Source organism: Chiloscyllium plagiosum, unplaced genomic scaffold (genome assembly GCF_037043375.1).
Source record: "Chiloscyllium plagiosum isolate Xiang-an unplaced genomic scaffold, Cpla_swu_hap1 HiC_scaffold_5, whole genome shotgun sequence".
NCBI lineage: Eukaryota > Metazoa > Chordata > Chondrichthyes > Orectolobiformes > Hemiscylliidae > Chiloscyllium > Chiloscyllium plagiosum.
The window spans coordinates 38,195,649-38,216,124 of record NW_028270143.1 but is presented as its reverse complement, the minus strand read 5'-3'; the positions used below and the strand labels follow the sequence as shown (position 1 = coordinate 38,216,124).

Here is a 20,476-nt window from a genome sequence, read left to right as displayed (position 1 = left end):
ATCAATATAGATCACATCCACCATTCTGCCCTTATCAATCTTCTTCGACTTCTTCAAAATACTCAATCAAGTTCGTGAGACATGATTTCCCACGCACAAAGCCATGTTGACTATCCCTAATCAGTCCTTGCTTTTCCAAAACATGTAATCCTTGTCCCTCAGGATTCCCTTCAACAATTTAACTATCACTGGTCTCCAGTTCCCTGACTTTTCCTTACCAACTTTCTTAAATAATGCACCACATTAGCCAATCTCCAGCTTTCCGACACTTCATATGTCACTACCAATGATACAAATATCTCAGCAACAGGCTCAGCAATCACTTCCTTAGCTTCCCACTGAGTTCTGGGTACACCTGATCAGAAATAGGAAATTTATCCATCTTTATGCGTTTTAAGCCATCCAGTACCTCCTCCTCCATAATATGGATAATTTTCAAGATGTCACTAGCTATTTTCCCATGTTCTATGCCTTCCATATCCTTCTCCACAGTAAACACTGATGTAAAATACTGGTTTAGAATCTCATTCATCTCTTGCTGGTCCAGATATAGACAGCCTTGCTGATCTTTAATGGGCCCCATTCTCTCCCGAGTTACCCTTTTTTCCTTCATGCATTTGTAGAATCCTTTTGGATTCTCCTGAATCCTATTTGCCAAAGCTATTTCATGACCCCCTTTTTGTCCTCCTGACTTCCTTCTTAAGTATACTCCTACTGCCTTTATGCTCTTCTAAGGATTCACTCGATCTCTGCTATTTATACCTATGCTTCCTTCTTTTTCTTAACCAACCCCTCAATTTCTCTCGTTATCCAGCATTCCCTACACCTACCAGCCTTGCCCTTCACTCTAACAGGAATATACTGTCTCTGGACTCAGTTATTTCAGTTTTGAAGGCTTCCCATTTTTCAGCCATCCCTTTACCTGTGAACACCTGCTTCCAATCAACTATTGGAAGTTCTTCCCTAATACCATCAAAATTGGTCTTCCTCCAATTTAGAACTTCAACTTTTAGATCTGATCTATCCTTTTCCATCACTATTTTAAAACTAATAGCATTATGGCACTGGCCCCAAAGTGCTCCCCCACTGACACCTCAGTCACCTGCCCTGCCTTATTTCCCAAGAGTAGGTCAGGTTTTGCACCTTCTTTAGTAGGTACTTCCACATACTGAATCAGAAAATTGTCTTGTACACACTTAACAAGTTCCTCTCTATCTAAACCCTTAGCACTATGGCGGTCCCAGTCTATGTTTGGAAAGTTAAAATTCCCTACCATAACCACCCTATTATGCTTACAGTTAACTGTAATCTCCTTATAAACTTGTTTCTCAACTTCCTACTGACTATTGAAGGATCTATAGTACAATCTCAATAAAGTGATCATCCTTTTCTTATTTCTCGGTTCCACCCAAATAACTTCCATGAACATATTCCCAGGAATGTCCTCCCTAAGTACAGCCATAATGTTATCCCTTATCAAATATGCCACATCTCTGAAATTACTGTAATACCCCAATCCCATGTTCCTGTACACGCTCTGGGTTAATCTGCCTCATTTGTTATGCCTCTTGCATTGAAATAAATGCAGTTTAACTGATCAGTCCTACCTTGTTCTCTGCTCTGTCCCTGACTATTTGACTTGCTGTTTTTCCCTAACTATATCAATCTCAAACTGATCTATTTCCTCACCATCTCCCTGTGTACCCCCATCCATCTCACTAATTTAAATCCTCCTGAGCAGCTCTAGCAAATCACCCCACCAGAATATTAGCCCCCTTCCAATTCAGGTGCAATCCGTCCTCCTTGTACAGATCACTTCCACCCCAGAAGACATTCCAATGATCCAAAAATGTGAACTCTTCTCCCCTGAACCAGCTCCTCAGCCATGCACTCATCTGCTCTATCCTCCTGTTCCTAACTTCACCAGCTTGTGGCACTGGGAGTAATCCAGATATTACTATCCTCGAGGACCACCTTTTAAAATTCCTGATTAATGTCCAATATTCTCTTCTCAGAATCTAGTCCATTTCTCTTCCTATGCCATGTTCCAATGTGTACAACCATCTCCTGCTAGTTCATCTCCCCTTTGACAACATTCTGCATTATCACAGAGATATGCTGTATCCTGGCTCCAGGAAGCTAACACACCATTCTGATGTCTTGCTGTCAGCCACAGAAGCATCTGTCCCTGCCTCTGACGAGAGAGTCCCCTATCACACTGGAACCTGATGCAACTCTCATTACTTTAGAACCATTCTCGGTACCAGAAACTTGGTTGTCAGTGCTACATTCCCTTGAGAGTTCACTGCGCCCCTACATTTTCCAAAACAGCATACCTGTTTAAGATGGGGAGAGCCACAGAGATTCCTACAAGACCTGCCTCCCTCTCTTTGAGGTAACCCATCTTCCTGACTGTCTCCCACAATTGATCTCCCTCCCTGCAACTGCCATCCATCACATCCCTAGCTCCTGTAAATTCCTCATCGCCTCTAGCTGCCGCCCCAACCGATCCATGTGATCCAACAGGATTCGCATCCAAATAGCACTTCCTGCAGACATAATCATCAGTAACACGGAAACTCTCCCTAATTACCCACATCTGAAAGGAAGAATGCATCATTTTACTAAAGACCATCTTTGCACCTTAACAATATACAAACCCAAAAAATAGCACAGTCTTATTGCTCTGAAAAACATGGCTCCAGGCTAACTTTGCATCTATATTTTATATTTTTTCAAGTTTAATTATTAGACAGATCGCCATAAAACAAAATCAAAAAGGGATCCCCTCGAACCACTACTGTAGATTTACTAAAGAAAACAGTAAGTTTACACTTTAAAAAAACCACTCAGCTGCTCCCATGCTGTGAGTTCTCCCACACAGCTTTCTTCAAGGTCAGCTGTAGATTTTGCTGTTTATTAACTTTTGTTAGATGACTCTGGTAGCCAGAAATACTTGAAATCAAACAGCAGAACAATGAGTATGTAGATTGACTGCTGGATCAGACAGTTATGCAGGCTTAATTCTCTATGTGATTCACCTCCCAAGTGGTAACTGTCTTGGTCTGTCTTCCTCCTTTTTAAAGTACTGTTGTTTTGATCTTTTGCCCAAAAGTTCCAAAACAATTCAACAGCTTATAAAACAGGAAATACTGCTCCTAGAATTCAAGAAAATCAGCTCCAACATTGAAAATACCTCAAAAAAGGAGAAGCTCTTACACCACAATTTTTTCTTGCCCTCCATCTTGGAATACCCTGAATCCTTCAATCGTTTTAACTTTTCCTGAGTGTCTGTTCTACTTAATTTGATCAGGAACTATCTGAGTTCTTGGATTTAAATGGAGTCTTTTAGAAGGTTCCAGGTGCAGAGGAATTGCCTCGCAAAAAAATTCAAATTCCCAGGCAATTCCTTCAGAGTCTATCATGGGCATTCCTCAGCTAAGTTCAGGTCTTAAAAGCAGTTTCAAACAACTGTTCACCCCTTCTTAAAGTGAGATTACCTTCTTGATGAGATTAGCAACTGCTACTAATTATGAAAAGGCCATTGCTTGCTGGAACTTCATGTTTATTTTCCCCCAGATGTATTGATTACTTCCCAATTTTGGTTTTCTATCTATTGTAGATTAGGGTTTTTAAAACCAGATTGTTTGTTAATCTTTTGTTCAGTTAGCTATACTATAGAAGGGAGGAAAAGAATGAGAGGTTTTGATTCAGGTGCAAAGGTGAATTTGTAAAAAATGAAATACCAAAACTGGCCCCAAACATGTGTCCACTTGTATTTTTAACTGATTTGGGAAAGTAACCAACCCATTCCAAGTAGCTAGGTTAGTACTTTCAATATGATATAATGAGGCTGTCAGCTTCATTGCTGCTTAGTTTTAAATATGGACAGCAAGTGTCTCTGCCCCTCTGGAATTCAGCAGCTACATACGGGTGATGGGTGACAGAAGCAGATGGGGAACGTCCTGGATCCATTGCATTTGCCTGAACATCTCCCTCTGCACCTCGATCAGACAGTCCTGTCACCAAACTTTCCCCATTAAGTCTCTTAGCCATTAACAAATTAACAAATATTTTTTGCTTGAAATGAATAACATATTTAGCAAGAATCTCCAAACATAAAAAGCATATCCCTATAGGAGTATGGAATATCATCCTCCAATCCATCTGTGTAAATGCATTCATTCACGTAAAGACCTTTAAAAGCTTCTTTTTTAACGTTTTAATTGAGTACGATAGATGACATCCTTCATCACACAGTAAGTTTCCTTCCTATGACAATGCCATATATTTGTCACCACTTGATTTGTGAAGATTAATTTGTATCACAGTAATGTGTGTCATATGGCTTCTCAGATGGCTGAGTTGCTTACGGCAGAGATTAGCTACATCATGCAGATGCACAAGTCAACAGACTTCAGCACGTCACTCCCAGGTGTTTTGTGGTTTGGTTCAGCACAGAGGTACTGCAGAAGAACAGTACCTATGGAAGAGGGGAGGAAGTTGGAAGAAAAATACTTTTGTCTGTTGAAAATCTGAAAAAAAAACTATACACCAGATACAAGGGCAAAATATTCCCCCTCAGTCACTGTCAGAACAGCAGGACTATTTCTGAATTGGGAAACTACTTACAGACATGGGATCACTCTTTCCAAAGCAAGCTAACTAACAGCCTGTGACCGGTTTCACTGAGTAAGACCATAAGACCATAAGACATAGGAGTGGAAGTGAGGCCATTTGGCCCATCGAGTCCACTCCGCCATTTATTCGTGGCTGATAGGCATTTCAACTCCACTTACCCGCACTTTCCCCATAGCCCTTAATTCCTTGCGAGATCAAGAATTTATCAATCTCTGCCTTGAAGACATTTAATGTCCTGACCTCCACTGCACTCCATGGCAATGAATTCCACAGGCCCACCAGTCTCTGGCTGAAGAAATGTCTCCTCATTTCCATTCTAAATTGACCCCCTCTAATTCTAAGGCTGTGCCCACGGGTACTGGTCTCCCTGCCTAATGGAAACAACTTCCTAGCGTCCACCCTTTCTAAGCCATGCATTTTCTTGTAAGTTTCTATTAGATCTCCCCTCAACCTTCTAAACTCTAATGAATACAATCCCAGGATCCTCACCTGTTCATCGTTTCATTCCAGGGATCATCCATGTGAATTTCCGCTGGACACACTCCAGTGCCAGTATGCCCTTCCTGAGGTGTGGGGCCCAAAATTGGACACAGTATTCTAAATGGGGCCTAACCAGAGCTTTATAAAGTCTCAGAAGCACATTGCTCATTTTATATTCCATCCTTCTTGAGATAAATGACAACATTACATTTGCTTTCTTAATCACGGATCCAACCTGCAAGTCAACCTTCAGAGAATCCTGTACTAACACTCCCAGACCCCTTTGTACTTTGGCTTTATGAATTTTCTCACTGTTTAGAAAATAGTCCATGCCTGTATTCTCTTTTTCCAAAGTGCAAGACCTCACGTTTGCTCACATTAAATTTCATCAGCCATTTCCTGGACTACTCTCCTAAACAGTCTAAATCTCCCTGCAGCCTCCCCACCTCCTCTGCCCTACCTGCCTGTCCACCTAACTTCGTGACATTGGCAAACTTCCATGAATGCCCCCAGTCCCTTCATCCAGATCATTAATATATAAAGTGAACAGCTGTGGCCCCAACATCGGTGGAGTAATTGGTAGAGTAGGCAGGGAACACGAAACACCTTAGGCAACGATACTGGAACTCCACTTATAGGGACCTCAGTGGAACTCACAATGACAACAATGCATGAAGAGAAAAGAAAAACCAGCATGAGGGAGGGAAGGCCTGCAGCCTGACAGCAAGGTGTGAATAGGTGCCTTCCCCAGTTCACAGACTCACTGCAGTAATGAGGCTTTGGAGAGGATGCGGCTCTCATCAAGCAGGCACAGCTCTAAGCTGCTGAGACAGTGAGCAGTCAGAGCATGGGCCTGAGGATATAGATCCAGTGCTAAAGAAAAAGGTTCAGTGATCTTATAAAACTCAGCAAGGTGAGTGTCTTACAATTCTAAGCTGGCAGCTATGACTCTCTCAAACCTAAACATTCTTCTGCATCGTACTCCACTAACACCACTTATTGTCATATCCATTCTGTACCTTTAGCCTCCTCAGTGTTGCAACTCAACAGATAAGATTCAGCTGCAATCTATTTTCCTCTCATTCCCATTATAATCATCCTCCTCAAATGGCTACGATCCATTCTTAGTTATCAAAAAGTCCTCTCATTCTGATACTCAACCATTTCTTACAGCAGGAGCAGAGGTAAAATTGAAGAAGCCTTTTCCAAGGCCCTCACAGGTTCTCAAATCTACAGGACATCCACGACAGGCAACTCCTCAGTCAGAACAAGTAAGGAGCAACCAACAAACACCTCCAATCCTTGGGATTCCAACTGAAGTTTCATCCCTCATGCTTTGAATCCACCCAGGATCACAGGCATCTCCATGATGTTCAAAGTTCAAAATTCCACAGAAATATCCTGAGATCCAGTGCCATGCAGTATCACATATACACACACAACTTCTCTCTCCAACAGCATAGTCAATACACTGGTTCAGAGCTGCACCACTCCGCAGTTCCATTTCATTCTCCAGCTCATTCGCCACACTAACAGGAAACTTTTTCTCTTACTTGCATCAAGGCTCACAAGATGTAACAACTCAGAAATACCCATGGGCCTTTCTTCCCTCCCCTTCCCTGACTCCATCCCCTCCCCAACCCCACCTCCTGTCAGGTATTCCCCATGCCTCCTATCCTTCCACTCTCCGATGCTGAACGGTCAGCAAAGGTCAGGTTTATCCCTCTGCTTCCCTACCTTAATGAATTTCAGACACAACATAACGTTGAACTCTCCTTCCATCCCCTTCACTCTGTGCCTATTTCTTTGGACAAGAGTCCTCTCCCTGTCCCACAGACCCCTTTGCCCATCATCAACACTCTCCCTCCAACTGGACCCCTTCCTCAGGCCATTTACCTGCATTCTAGCTGTTCATTGAGAACTGTCAACGTGACATTGGTTGTCTCAATTTCTCTGCCCCTTTACCCAATCCAACCTGTCTCCCTCTGAACTGACTGCACTGTATGTGCTTGGATCCAACCCTGACTTTGTTACTAAGCCTGCCGATAAGGGGGTGGGGGGGGTGGGATGCTGTTGTGGTCTGGCATACTAACCTCTATGTTGCAGAGGCTGAGCGCCAGCTCTCAGATACCTCTTCATCTCTCTCTCTCTCTCTCTCCTAGACAATGACACCACCATGGAACATCAGGCTATTGTATCAACGACAGTCACTGACCTCATTTCATCTGGTTCAAGCTGATGCAGGGCAAATGGCTACAATTCCATGAAGAATAGATCGCTCAGGCAGATGATCAATGTTTCGGCAATGTCTGACTTGGCTAATGACAGCCACAATTTGAGGAGTTACTCATGTTCCACTTGTGGAGTAAATTATCACTTCTTCCCTGGAACCACGACCAGCTGCCCCATGCACCCCTCCCCCCCACACCCCCACCCAAAACCCCATTCCTATTCCCCCTTACAGCCAGATCGTTCTCAACTCTTTTGTCTGTCCAATTGTTCTTCTCTCTCTTTGGGCTGTATCCCTTACCTATTGTTTACTCCTTACCCCCTCCCCCCCCACCCTATCTTCTGCAAATACCAACATTTTCCTCACTACTATCAATTCTGAGGAAGAGTCACTGGACCCAAAATGTTAACTCTGATTTATCTTCATGGATGCTGCCAGACCTGCTGAGCTTTCCCTGTTTTTGCTTCTGATTTACAGCATCTGCAGTTCTTTCAGTTTTCCTCAATACTAGAGGGTGGGCCAGGGAAGAAGCAATCATTTACTCCCACAAGTGCAACATGAGGAACTTCTCAAATTGTGGCTGCAGTTAGCCAAATCAGACATTGCCTATACATTTATTATCTTTCCTGAGCGATCTATTCTTCGTGGAATCATAGCCATTTTCCCTGCTTCAGCTCAAACTGCTAAATGGATTGCCCGCCTCAATGTCAAACTGGGTTCTCAATGGAGTCCAGTCTAAGTCTGTTCACCAAGTCAATTTACACAGAAGTTGGAACACAATGCAGGACAATATAAAGGAGTCATTTGTAAGTACAGGAAATGCTTGCATGTCAGATCTTTAAAATTACAACCCAGTAGGTGAATGCATTTACAACTACAAGCATTTATAAGTTGAAGGTTTATAAAACAGGGACCCCCTGTATCTGCTTCTCCAGTCATGCAAACCAAAAATTTAGAAGTGCTAATTCCTAGACAGAATTATGTTTTGTTACTTTCCAGGTATAATAGATTTAGCGAATTGTTTACTAAAATGAAATTTCACACCCAAATGCAATGTTCTAGGTATTCTGAAGCAGAACAGAGGCAGTCCTGACTGAGCTATTAATTGAATGGACTGGCAGCAGAGCTGTGCAGAATAAAACTATAATGTGCCTTTTGGGCAAGTTCCAGTTTTAACACTTCTTTTTGCAACAAGCTGCTTTGCCCCTCCACACTGGACACTGGCAACCAATAGATTTTGAGTTAATTGATACACAATGATGAGTACACTAAATGAGTACAACTTGCAATGTAATTGTGGTAATTTTGTTTTAAATAACAACAAACCTGATGAGTAAGCAATAACATTATTGGTACTCAGCACAAACTGTAAAAAGATCACAGGAAAAAAAATGTAATTTCTTGCAAACTTTGTCCTTCATTCAAAGTATTCTATTCTAGTGTGAAAAAAAGCAGTGCGTTGCCACACAGATTTCAAAAAAAACTATAAATAAAATTCCTCATAGAATAAAAGGGAATGTTATTTCGGAAGAAAAGCACTTCTATGAAGGAAATATATGGTCTAAAAACGAAAGAGAGATAAAATTCATGTCTATTCCCAATTAACCATTAAGTCAATGAGGTTAGTGTATTTTGCTGATGAGAGAAATTGAAATAGCACTCGAGAAGCTATTCTGTGGTTGTAATTACAAAATGTTATTGGGACAGAGCAAAAGAAACATTGATTCTCCACTTAACCAGTGCCAACCCAAGTTCAGTATGCTTAACACAGAATGTAAAACAAAAGCACTCGTTGCTCTACCATGACATTCCCGTCTCTATTACTTATATTGCGATTCCTATACCCCTGCCAGACTAAAGTCCTGCAACTCATTTCGTAACAGCACCAAAGATATTCCTGAACCTCAAGGACTGCAAGGGTCAAATAATGCAGCTTATCGTCATTTTCTTCAGGGTGATTAGGGAGGGGCAGGAAATTCTGGCTGGCCCTGTCATTTGCATCTACATCCTAAGAATGAATATATTTTTAACAAACACTGAAAAAGTTGGAAGTCTATCTACCTATCTGTTTTCTGAATAGCATGCTGGATTCAGTCAGCAAACAGATGAACCAAGGAGGTCCCCACCTTTGGATAATTGTGGTGACAGAAGCAATGATAGAAACATTAGAGGGTTTTGTGATGAAATGGTAGTCCCCCTATCTCTGGGCCAGAAGGTCTAGGTTCAACCTCCACCACAGGATGAGATAGCCATAGATGTGCATCAAAAGCATCCAAAGAGGATGCTGAAAAAACTGCACTTATTTCGTAACACTGCAGTTCGGCTCAGTAGGATGAAAAAGCGAAATTCAGCTGAAAGCACACATATCTTGAAACAGGATCCATTCACCTCTAGTGCCTATGTGGTGAACAAGTCTACTGACCAAGGGGCATTGGAGCAGGAGTAGGCCATTTGATCCTTTTAGCTTGCTCTGTCATTCAGCAAGATTGTAGCTGATCTGTGCACTGTCTGAATTCCAGGTGGTTGTCTCCCCTTCTCTAATCCTCGACTCCTTTGTCAAAAACCGAACTAAGCTTTAAATAAAGTCAATGAATCAGCATTCACTGTTTCTGAGGAAGAGAGTTCCACAGTTCTAATGACCATTTGAGAGAAAAAAAGAAACCTTAAAATGGGGGCTTTTTATTCTTCAACTGTACTGTCTGGTTCTTGTCTCCTCCAGTAGCCAAACCAGCTTACATTAATCAAAACACACGTGGGAAAGGGGAGGGAAATTTCATCCTGCAAGGTCCCAAGTCGCCCAGGAGAATTAAACTTTGAATGGGGTGGGTGTAACCAATGAGAGAAAAGTCACCCCTGTAAGTCGAAATGAGAGAGGAACTGCTCCTCCAATCACAGGCTGGTTCTCAGTCACAATTGCTCCTGACAGGTGAGCCAATGAGAGGCAGTGATGAAAGAATACAGCAAGCAGGTGATAACAGTTGGAAATGGCAGCAGTGAGTGAGTCACCAGGGGAGTTGCTTGCCAGGAGCAGGGGATTTATTTTATATCAAGGCTGAGTTGGAAAGGGCCTGCCATTTTCCAAGCTCAAAGGGGAGACTTCTACTGAGATTAGGAGGTATTTTATCTCTTTTTCTGAAGCTAGGATGCCTATCACAGGGATTATGGTGGTTTGTGCTGCAGATGTCCATCCGTCAGTCAATCAACCTTTCCCAGAGCCAAATTTGATTGTATATGATTTTTTTAAAAACTGGGTGGAAGCATGAACTCTCAGGAGGTTGCAGAGATGTTTCAATTTGATTTGGACAAGTTGAACGGTAGCCAAATGCATGGCAGATGTATCATAATGTGGGTAAATGTGTTGTTATTCAATTTGATAGCAAAAACAGGAAGACAGATTATTATCTGAATGGCAACAGATTGGTAAGGAGGAGATGCAATGAGATCTGGGTGTTCTTGTACACCAGTCATTGAAAGCAAGCATGTAGTGAAAAAGGTAACTGTTATGTTGGTCTTCATAGCAAGAGGGTTTGAGTACAGCAGAAGGGATATCAGGGCTTTGATAACATCTGAAGTATTGTGCACAGTTTTGGTCTTCTTTTCTGAGGAAGGATGGAGGGAGTACAACAAAACTTTATCAGACTGATTTCTAGGATGGCAAGACTTCTGTATGAAGAGATGCTGGATCAGTTAGGACAACATTCCCTTGAATTAAGAAGAATGAGGGGAGATCTCAAGGAAGCCTATAACATTTGAACAGGATTAGACAAAGTAAATACAGGAAGAATGTTTGCAATAACCAGAGAAAAAGTGAGGACTGCAGGTGCTGGAGACCAGAGTTGAAAAAGATGGTGCTGGAAAAACACAGTAGGCCAGGCAGCATCCGAGGAGCATGAGAATCGACGTTTCGGACATAAGCCCTTCTTCAGGCATCCAGGGAGTCCAGAACCAGAGGTCACAACCTAAGGAGACAGGATAGGCCTTTTCAGATTGAGGTATGAAATTTCTTCCCCTATAGAGTGGTGAATCTGTGGAATTCTCATCCACAGAAAGCAGTTGAGGCCTTAACATTGAATATTTTCAAGAAGGAGTTAGATATAGTTCTTAGGCTAAAAGGATCAAAGGGTATGGGGTGAAAGCAGGAACAGGGTAACGAGCTGAGTGATCAGTCATAGTCAAACTGAGTGGCAGACCAGGCTCAAAGGACCGAATGAATGACTCCTTATCCTATTTTTCTATTTTTCTACGTTGTCTGTTGACACATCAATCTGTTGGGTCTGCAGGTGGAGAGGAGTCAGCAAGCTAGGTTTGGTAGCATGGAAGTGGGGAGAAGAGGAAAGAGTTTCCAAAGTATGATGCTCTGAAAGTAGTAGATTTGGAGGCGAGAGAAGGCTGAACGAGGTGTGGGCAGTAAGAGTGTGGCTGTCAGGAAGAGAGGGAGGCTTCAAAAAGGAGAGAAACTCACTTTAAACCCATGAACCAAAAAAAAATTCAGCTAACTAGATCCAGGAACACTTGAAATTACTGGGGTACTGAATTGCTTGAAAATAAAATGTGGAAATTTTAGCGTAAGGCTGCATAAATTACGGGAGATACTATGTGGGTAAATATCCTATTGCAATGAACACTGTGCAAATTGGTGAATTTAAATCCGAGATGCAGCGAGAAAAGCCGTAACTGCCTGCCATCCAATTTTGTGCAAATGTGACGGAAATACATTTGTGATGATCTCAATGATCTGTGGAAGATATGTTTTGGGTGATGGCTTTATGGGTGCAGAATTGTGTCAGTTACTTTGATAGAAAAATGTTTGATGTTAAAATAAAGCTGTTATCTTGTGCCAATTTGAATGTGACATTAATACTTGGCTTGTATGTTATGACTTTAAATTTAATGAAGTGTTGCTAATTATCAAGGATATTGATAAATTGGTTTAGCTCAGTTGGCTGGATTATTGGTTTGCAGAGTGGTGTAATGCCAACAGTGTGGGTTCAATTCCCATCATCGGTTTGAGGTTACCATGAACGACTCTCCTTCTCAACCTCGTCCCTTGCCTGAGGTCTGGTGGCCCTCTGGTGAAATCACCACCAGTCACTTCTCTCTAATAAGAGAACAACCCATATGATCTGGTAAGATTATGAAAACACAACAAATGATGAATCGTTCAAATGCCTCTGATGTGGGAGTCTAATGATCCATTTAGCAATACAAATGTAGAAGGTCCTGTTACTGTGTGACTGTATAACCTAACAAATTAGTTAGTTTGAATGAAAAAGGAATCCCAAGTACTCAAATATAGCCTTCAAAAACAAAAAGTAGCACCCAAAGAAATTATTTTGACCCCTGCTATTTTATCAAGTTCCATCAGGTCTTGTATGTTTCAATAGGATTAATTCCCATTCATCTAAACTGCAATGTCTAAACTACTTGATCAACCTTTCATCGTATTCATTGTAAAGGCTCACGCATAAGTTAGTCCTTTCGGTAGGCACAGAGGTATCAACACTGCAAAATACAGAGAGGATAAGAAATAAAATTCCACTTTAGGATCAACTTTTTCTAAAAATGACTGATTTCTGGCTTACGGAATCGCTGGAATCAATTTAACACTTACCGTTTCCAGACCCAAGAGAACAAGAAGTGGGATTGTGGTCATTCCTCCCTGAATCCATTCTTCCAAGGACACTGTGCCATCATGGTCATAATCGATCTCATCCATCATCTCCTGCAGAATCTATCAAATAAGAGAATCAATGATTTCAAAAACACATGCAATTCACTTTATGTACAACTAAGATTGCTAGTAGGAAACAGGAAAAAGTACCTCATTTTCCACTTAGGGATGCTGCAGCCCTCTGGACTCAATATCGAGTTCAATAATTCATGGGCCTGAACTCCCCCCATGTCTTAGCCCCCTACCCAACTCACCAGGCCTTGTTATCACAGTCTGCCACTATACAATTCTTATTGTTAGCCACCAACAGACTCCATTAACAGGTATTCTCCCTTCCAGCCAGATAGTAATCAACTCCTTCGTCTGTCCAACTGTTCTTCTTTCTCTTTGGGCTCTATCCCTGCCTACTGTTCACTCCCTACCCCTTACCCCCACCCTATCTTCTGCATACAAAACCACATTTTCCTAGCTAGCATCACTTCTGAGGATGGGTCACCAGACCCAAAACATTGACTCTGATTTCTCTTCACAGATGCTGCCAGACCTGCTGAGCTTTTCCAGCAGCTCCTGTTTTTGTTTCTGATTTACAACATTTGCAGTTGTTTCGGTTTTTATTTAGAAGTTTACATTTGGACCAGAATGAAGATGTTTAACAGTAATATAATGGAGCTGAAGCAAATATTATTGCACAGTGATAGCATGTGAGCTGGAAGCTTCAGGCTCAGACCCAGAAGTCCATATGATTTCAGAACAGAATTGAAGCATTCAGCCCATCAAGTTGGCTCTGCCATTCATTCATGGCTGATATGTTTTTCAACTTCATTCTCCTGTCGTCTTCCAGTGACCCTTGATCTCCTTACTGATCAAAAATCTTTCTATCTCTGTCTTAAATGTACTCAATGACGTGGCCACCACAGCATTCTGTGGCAATGCATTCCACAGATTAAACACCTCTGTCTGAAGGTATTCCTCCTTATGTCAGATCTAAAAAGTCATCCCTTCGTTATGATGCAGTGCCTTTGGGTCCTAAGCTCCACATCCCCTCAATGTAGACCTTTCAGTATTCTGTAAGTTTCTATACCACCCCCCTGCTCCCCCCTTCATCTTTCTCGACTCTATCGAAAACAGATCCAGAGTCCTCATCTGACAAGCATCGTGCCACTTCAGAACTTGATGGTCAAGGAAGCTGTGTTCATATTGTGGCCAAACAGGTTATGTGTCAACATGTAAATCCTTCCAATGTAGCTAATAACAGTCAGTAAGAGCAGGCCTAGTCAGCTATGAAGAAGGAAAGAACATCGATGCCACTACCGTCACTGTTTGTAGCTCTGCGACTACAACATTCATGTATGTTATCAGCAACGAGAACGCCTCATTGGGGAGCAGTTGGCTTAACTGGCTGGATGGCCGGTGTCAATCAGAATGATGCCGTGCATGGCATTATATCCCAGCTCTAGCTGGGGAGGATTCAACCCCTGCCTCAATGCTCTACCCATGGTAGAGATTATGGCATTGTTGGTCAAGACTATATTCAGGCAGAGGAGTGAAGAATGCAGCTGAAATGTAGCTTTTGAAACATCTTCTATTTATGGTGATATACCTTTAATTCTACTTAATTACAAGCTCAAAATCCATCTATCTGAGACAATAAAAACCCAGTTTCTGGTTACATCACAAAAACATGCACAGAATTAAGAAGAAACTGGATATGCAGCAATTAAGGACAATTTACACAATAGACAAATTTTCACCCAATGCTTTCTGTTTGCCATTTAAAATGTGCATTCCTGTAAAGAAAAGCATTGCAGACATCACTGGATGTGCGGTTAGGTAAAGGCAATTTCTCTCTAGTTCATTAAAATCTCTAACTATCTTTTCAGAAATACTGTTTTCTTCTTTGCTTTGGTGGCCAAGAATGTGGATGACTCTTTCCAGTTTCATTCGATGATCAAAAGTGAGCAATATAGTATGTAAGGGCTGAAAAATAGGAATTGAAGGAATAAAAGAATGATGAGAGTAAGATTAGGGCCAATCAAGGATAGTAGTGGGAAGTTGTGTGTGGAGTCAGAGGAGATAGGGGAAGCACTAAATGAATATTTTTCGACAGTATTCACTCTAGAAAACGACAATGTTGTCGAGGAGAATACTGAAATACAGGCTACTAGACTAGGTGGGATTGAGGTTCACAAGGAAGAGGTATTAGAAATCCTGCAGTGTGAGAAAATAGATATGTCCCCTGGGGCGGATGGGATTTATCCAAGGATCCTCTGGAAAGCCAGGGAGGAAATTGCCGAGCCTTTGGCATTGATCTTTAAATCGTCATTGTCTACAGGAATAGTGCCAGAAGACTGGAGGATAGCAAATGTGGTTCCCCTGTTCAAGAAGGGGAGTAGAGACAACCATGATAATTATAGACCAGTGAGCCTTACATCAGTTGTTGGTAAAGCGTTGGAAAAGATTATAAGAGACAGGATTTATAATCATCTAGAAAAGAATAATTTGATTAGGGATAGTCAGCACGGTTTTGTGAAGGGTAGGTCGTGCCTCACAAACCTTATTGAGTTCTTTGAGAAGGTGGACCAAACAGGTAGATGAGAATAAACTGGTTGATGTGGTGTATATGGATTTCAGCAAGGAGTTCGATAAGGTTCCCCACAGTAGACTATTGTACAAAATGCGGAGGAATGAGATTGTGGGGGATATAGCAGTTTGGATCAGTAATTGGCTTGCTGAAAGAAGACAGAGGGTGGTGGTTGATGGGGAATGTTCATCCTGGAGTCCAGTTACTAGTGGTGTACCGCAAGGGTTGGTGTTGGGTCCACTGCTGTTTGTCATTTTTATAAACGACCTGGATGAGGGCGTAGAAAGGTGGGTTAGTAAATTTGCACATGATACTAAGGTCGGTGGAGTTGTGGATAGTGACGAAGGATGTTGTAGGTTACAGAGAGACATAGATAAGCTGCAGAGCTGGGCTGAGAGGTGACAAATGGAGTTTAATGCGGACAAGTGTGAGGTGATTCACTTTGGTCGGAGTAACCGAAATGCAAAGTACTGGGCTAATGGTAAGATTCCTGGTAGTGTAGATGAGCAGAGAGATCTTGGTGTCCAGGTACACAGATCCTTCAAGGTTGCCACCCAGGTTGACAGGGTTGTTAAGAAGGCATACAGTGTTTTAGCTTTTATTAATAGAGGGATCGAGTTCTGGAACCATGAGGTTATGCTACAGCTGTACAAAACTCTGGTGCGGCCGCACTTGGAGTATTGTGTACAGTTCTGGTCACCGCATTATAAGAAGGATGTGGAAGCTTTGGAAAGGGTGCAGAGGAGATTTACTAGGATGTTGCCTGGTATGGAAGGAAAGGCTGAGGGACTTGAGGCTGTTTTCGTTAGAGAGAAGGTGGTTGAGAGGTGAGAGACATATTAGATAATCAGAGGGTTAGACATGGTGGACAGGAGAGCCTTTTTCCAAGTATGGTGACGCCGAGCATGAGGGGGCATAGCTTTAAATTGAGGGGTGATAGATATAGGACAGATGTCAGAGGTAGTTTCTTTACTTAGAGAGTAGTAAGGGTATGGAACGTTTTGCCTGCAACAGTAGTAGATTCGCAAACTTTAAGTGCATTTGAGTCGTCATTGGACAAGCATATGGACGTACATGGAATTGTGTAGGTTAGATGGGCTTCAGATTGGTCTGACTGGTTGGGCCTGTACTGCGCTGTAATGTTCTATGTTCTAATAAATAATCACACCCTGCAGCCTCTCCATATGCCAGATGGACAGGAAAGGAATTAGGAAAGATAAAATAAAACAACGGAAAATTTGGGGAAGGAGAAAGAGTGAAGCAAAGTCACAACACAAGAACAGACCATTCAATTCAACCTGTCTATTGATAAAATTCAACAGAAGAACTGTAATGTTGAACTTTTAACTGTTGAAGGTATCTTGAAACCCATTGTACAGGGGAGCCCCAGCTTCTGTCGCGACACTGCAGATTTCTTACAGGAACTCAGAACCCACGGACTAGTTGAATCGGGAGCATTCCTCTTCACAATGGTCATTTCAGCACTCTACACCTGCATCCCCCACAATGACAGCATCGTGGCAACAGCCTCAGTACTCAACACCAACAACTGCCAATCTCTGAGCACCATCCCAAAACTCATCCACTTTATCCTCGACCACAATGTTTTCATCTTTGACAACCAGTTCTTCATCCAGACACAAGGAACAGCCATGGGGACCAAATTTGCACCCCAAAATGCCAACATCTTCATGCATGGGTTCGAATAAGTCTTCTTCTCTACACAGGACCTTCAACCAACACTATACACCAGATATATTGATGACATTTTCTTCCTCTGGACCAAATGGCAAAGAGTTACTGAAACAACTACACAGTGATATCAACGAGTTTCAGCCCGCCATCAAACTCACCATGGCTTACTCTTTAGAATCTGTCTCATTCTTGGACACATGCATCTCCATCAGCACTTCACTCTACCGCAAACCCACAGATAATCTCACCATGCTACACTTCTCCAGCTTCCACCCGAAACATGTTAAAACAGCCATCCCCTATGGACAAGCCCTACGCACACCCAGGATTTGTTCAGATGAGGAGGAATGTGACGGACAATTGGAAGTACTCAAGGATGCCCTCATAAGAATGGGGTATAATGCTCAACTCATCGACTGCCAGTTCAGATGTGCCACATAATGACCTCCTCAGGAGCCAGACATGAGCTGCACCCGACAGGGTACCCTTTGTTGTCCAGTACTTCCCAGGAGCCGAAAAACTACATGTTCTTCGCGGCCTGCAACACATTATCGATAAGGATGAGCACCTCACCAGGACCTTCCCCACACCACCACTGCTCACCTTTAAACAACCACCAAATCTCAAACAGATCATTGTTCACAGCAAACTGCCCAACCTTCAGGACAACACCATACAATCTTGTCACAGCAGACACTGCAAGACATGTCAAAGTGTTGACAAGAATATCACCATTACACATAGGGACACCACCCACCACATACGTGACAAGTGCTCATGTGACGCTGCCAACATTGTCTATCCCACATGCTGCAGGCAAGGATGCCCTGCGGTATGGTACATTGGCAAGACCAAGCAGATGTTACAACAACGGATGAACAGACACCACACAACAATCACCAGGCAGGAGGGTTCCCTCCTAGTCAGGGAACACTTCAGTGGCCCAGGACATTAAACCTCAGACCTTCAGGTGATCATCCTCGAAGGCGGACTTCGGAACAGGCAACAATGCAAAGTGGCCAAGCAGAGGCTGATAGCCAAGTTCGGAACCAATGGGGATGGCCTCAACTGGGACTTTGGGTTCACGTCACCCTGCAGGTGACCTCACTGCACTATATACACACAGACCCTCTCTCATACGCTCACACATACACATACACTCACACTCACAACCACACAGGCACCCTCTCACAGATTTAAGCCCCTTTACACACACACACCTCACCCCGCCACCTGTTCCTGCTTCCACCTCCCCCCCCCCCCCCCCCTCCCCCACCAACCCAACACACACACTCTCTCTTTTTGGGGTGAATTTGTACTTGCAGAATTACATTTTATTTTGCTCAAAGACTGCATGAATCTACGGTTCTGTAAATCCTTTTTAAAGGACATTTGGACACAGGTGGAAAGAATTTAACCTCACACCTTCAATGCATTCTCTGAACTGACATGGCACCTATTATTAAAGTTTGCTTGAGACCGTAACTTTAAACATCCTGGGATTTACATATGAAAGAACTGAAACCAACATGGTCATTCAAAAGTTGAGAGGGTGAACAAACAATCCAGGTCTTTTTAAATATATAATTTCAGTTATATCACATTGTAAACTTTTGCTATAAATGCTGTGTTTTACGATCTTATACTCCACAACCACCTGATGGACTATAACTTGGTGTTGTGTGATTTTTTACTTTAAACTTTTATCTGTATTTCTTTATTTTTCTATTTTGTACCTAAGATTTAGGGCTGGGAATGGCATCTTTGCACACTTTTGACACTATGCTTGAGTATACGATATAATAATCCTCATTCTAATCTACACGTGGTTCTGATGTTTCCTTCATCCCTTTTCCCTTTGCTTATTCTTTACCATCCTTGCAGAACACAAGCAAGATCAACTACTCTGCAGACTGCCATGATTGCAATCAATACTAAACCCCGATAAATTAACTTTAATACCTGAGGCTTTAATACCAACCTAAACTGAGTGCTGTGCTGACCTGACAAGTCCAGACAAGCCATGTGGAATATACAAAACATTTACTTCAAAAGATTGCTGAAAGTTAGTGGGGCATCAGGAAATTAGCACCTCTTGTTTTGCTCACACTTGTTTGATAATTTCACATATTGAGGATGGTTGGAATGGAACAATGACGTAAACAAAGATAAACCACAAGGGACTGCAGATTAACAGAAAGCTTTGAGAAACAAAGGTGAGAGAAGCCAACATAGATGACAGCAAAGATACTGAACCCTGCTTTCCCTCTCTCCCAATATCACAATCCAGTGCCAGTGAAATAGCAACTTGTTAAAAAACACCACTCACTGACAAATCATGGGTATCTGCAAGCTTCCCATTCCTGATTAAACAAGAACAACAGTTGAACAGTTGAGACACTCAATTCAGAACTGTTAAAAAGTATAAACTCCAACTACCTTTCTCTTCCAGTCTGTATAGACACAGCTTCATTTCTAGCTTACTACCTCTGTTTATGTGCGTTTATTGTCAATTATCTTTGCATGGTTTTAGGCAATAAACCATATCACTCTTTCACTCAAGAAAACCTTGGAATTGGTCCCTTTATCTTTGAATCATAGAATCCCTACAGTGTGGAAGCAGGCCATTCAGCCCTCTGAAGTGCATCCCATATAGACCCATCCCCTAACCTAACCCTGTAACCCTGCAATTCCCATGGCAAATCCAACGAGCTTGCATATTTCTGGAAACTATGGGCAATTCAGCATGGCTAATCCATGTCACCTTCATCGAGTTAATTCAATTTTAGTGTGATAGCTGTGTGATAAAGAGAAAAAAAAGGTATTTCTGGAACTAACTGAGAGGGGTTAAAAGCAAGGGAATCAAACAGCCCTCCTCAATTGGTTATGTAAGAGCCATAAATCTTTCAAGTTTAAATCTTCTCATTAAACACCGACTAAACTCTGCATCAACACCATTCGACTGCCTTTCTTCCATGTAAAGACCATAAGAAGCAGGAGTAGAAGTAAGCCATTCAGCCCAGCAATCGGCTTTGCCTTTCAATGAAATCACAATTGATCTGGTAATCCTCAATTCCACTTTCCTGCCTTGTCCTCATGACCTTTGATTCCCTTCCTGATTAAATATTTGTATCTCAACCTTGAATGTACTTAAGTTAGAGATGTATAGCATGGAAAC

The 20,476-nt window shown here is 42.2% G+C and overlaps 1 protein-coding gene across 3 annotated transcripts in view; it reads right to left on the bottom strand.

Moving 5' to 3' along the window:
• Positions 1-20,476, bottom strand: part of dgkb (diacylglycerol kinase, beta) — a 794,652-nt gene that overhangs the window by 525,737 nt on the left and 248,439 nt on the right. For all 3 annotated transcript variants that reach the window (XM_087987111.1, XM_087987112.1, XM_087987113.1), the window contains exon 9: positions 12,963-13,082. In XM_087987111.1, the coding sequence (XP_087843237.1) occupies positions 12,963-13,082 (120 nt within the window). The remainder of the gene's footprint in view (positions 1-12,962; positions 13,083-20,476) is intronic.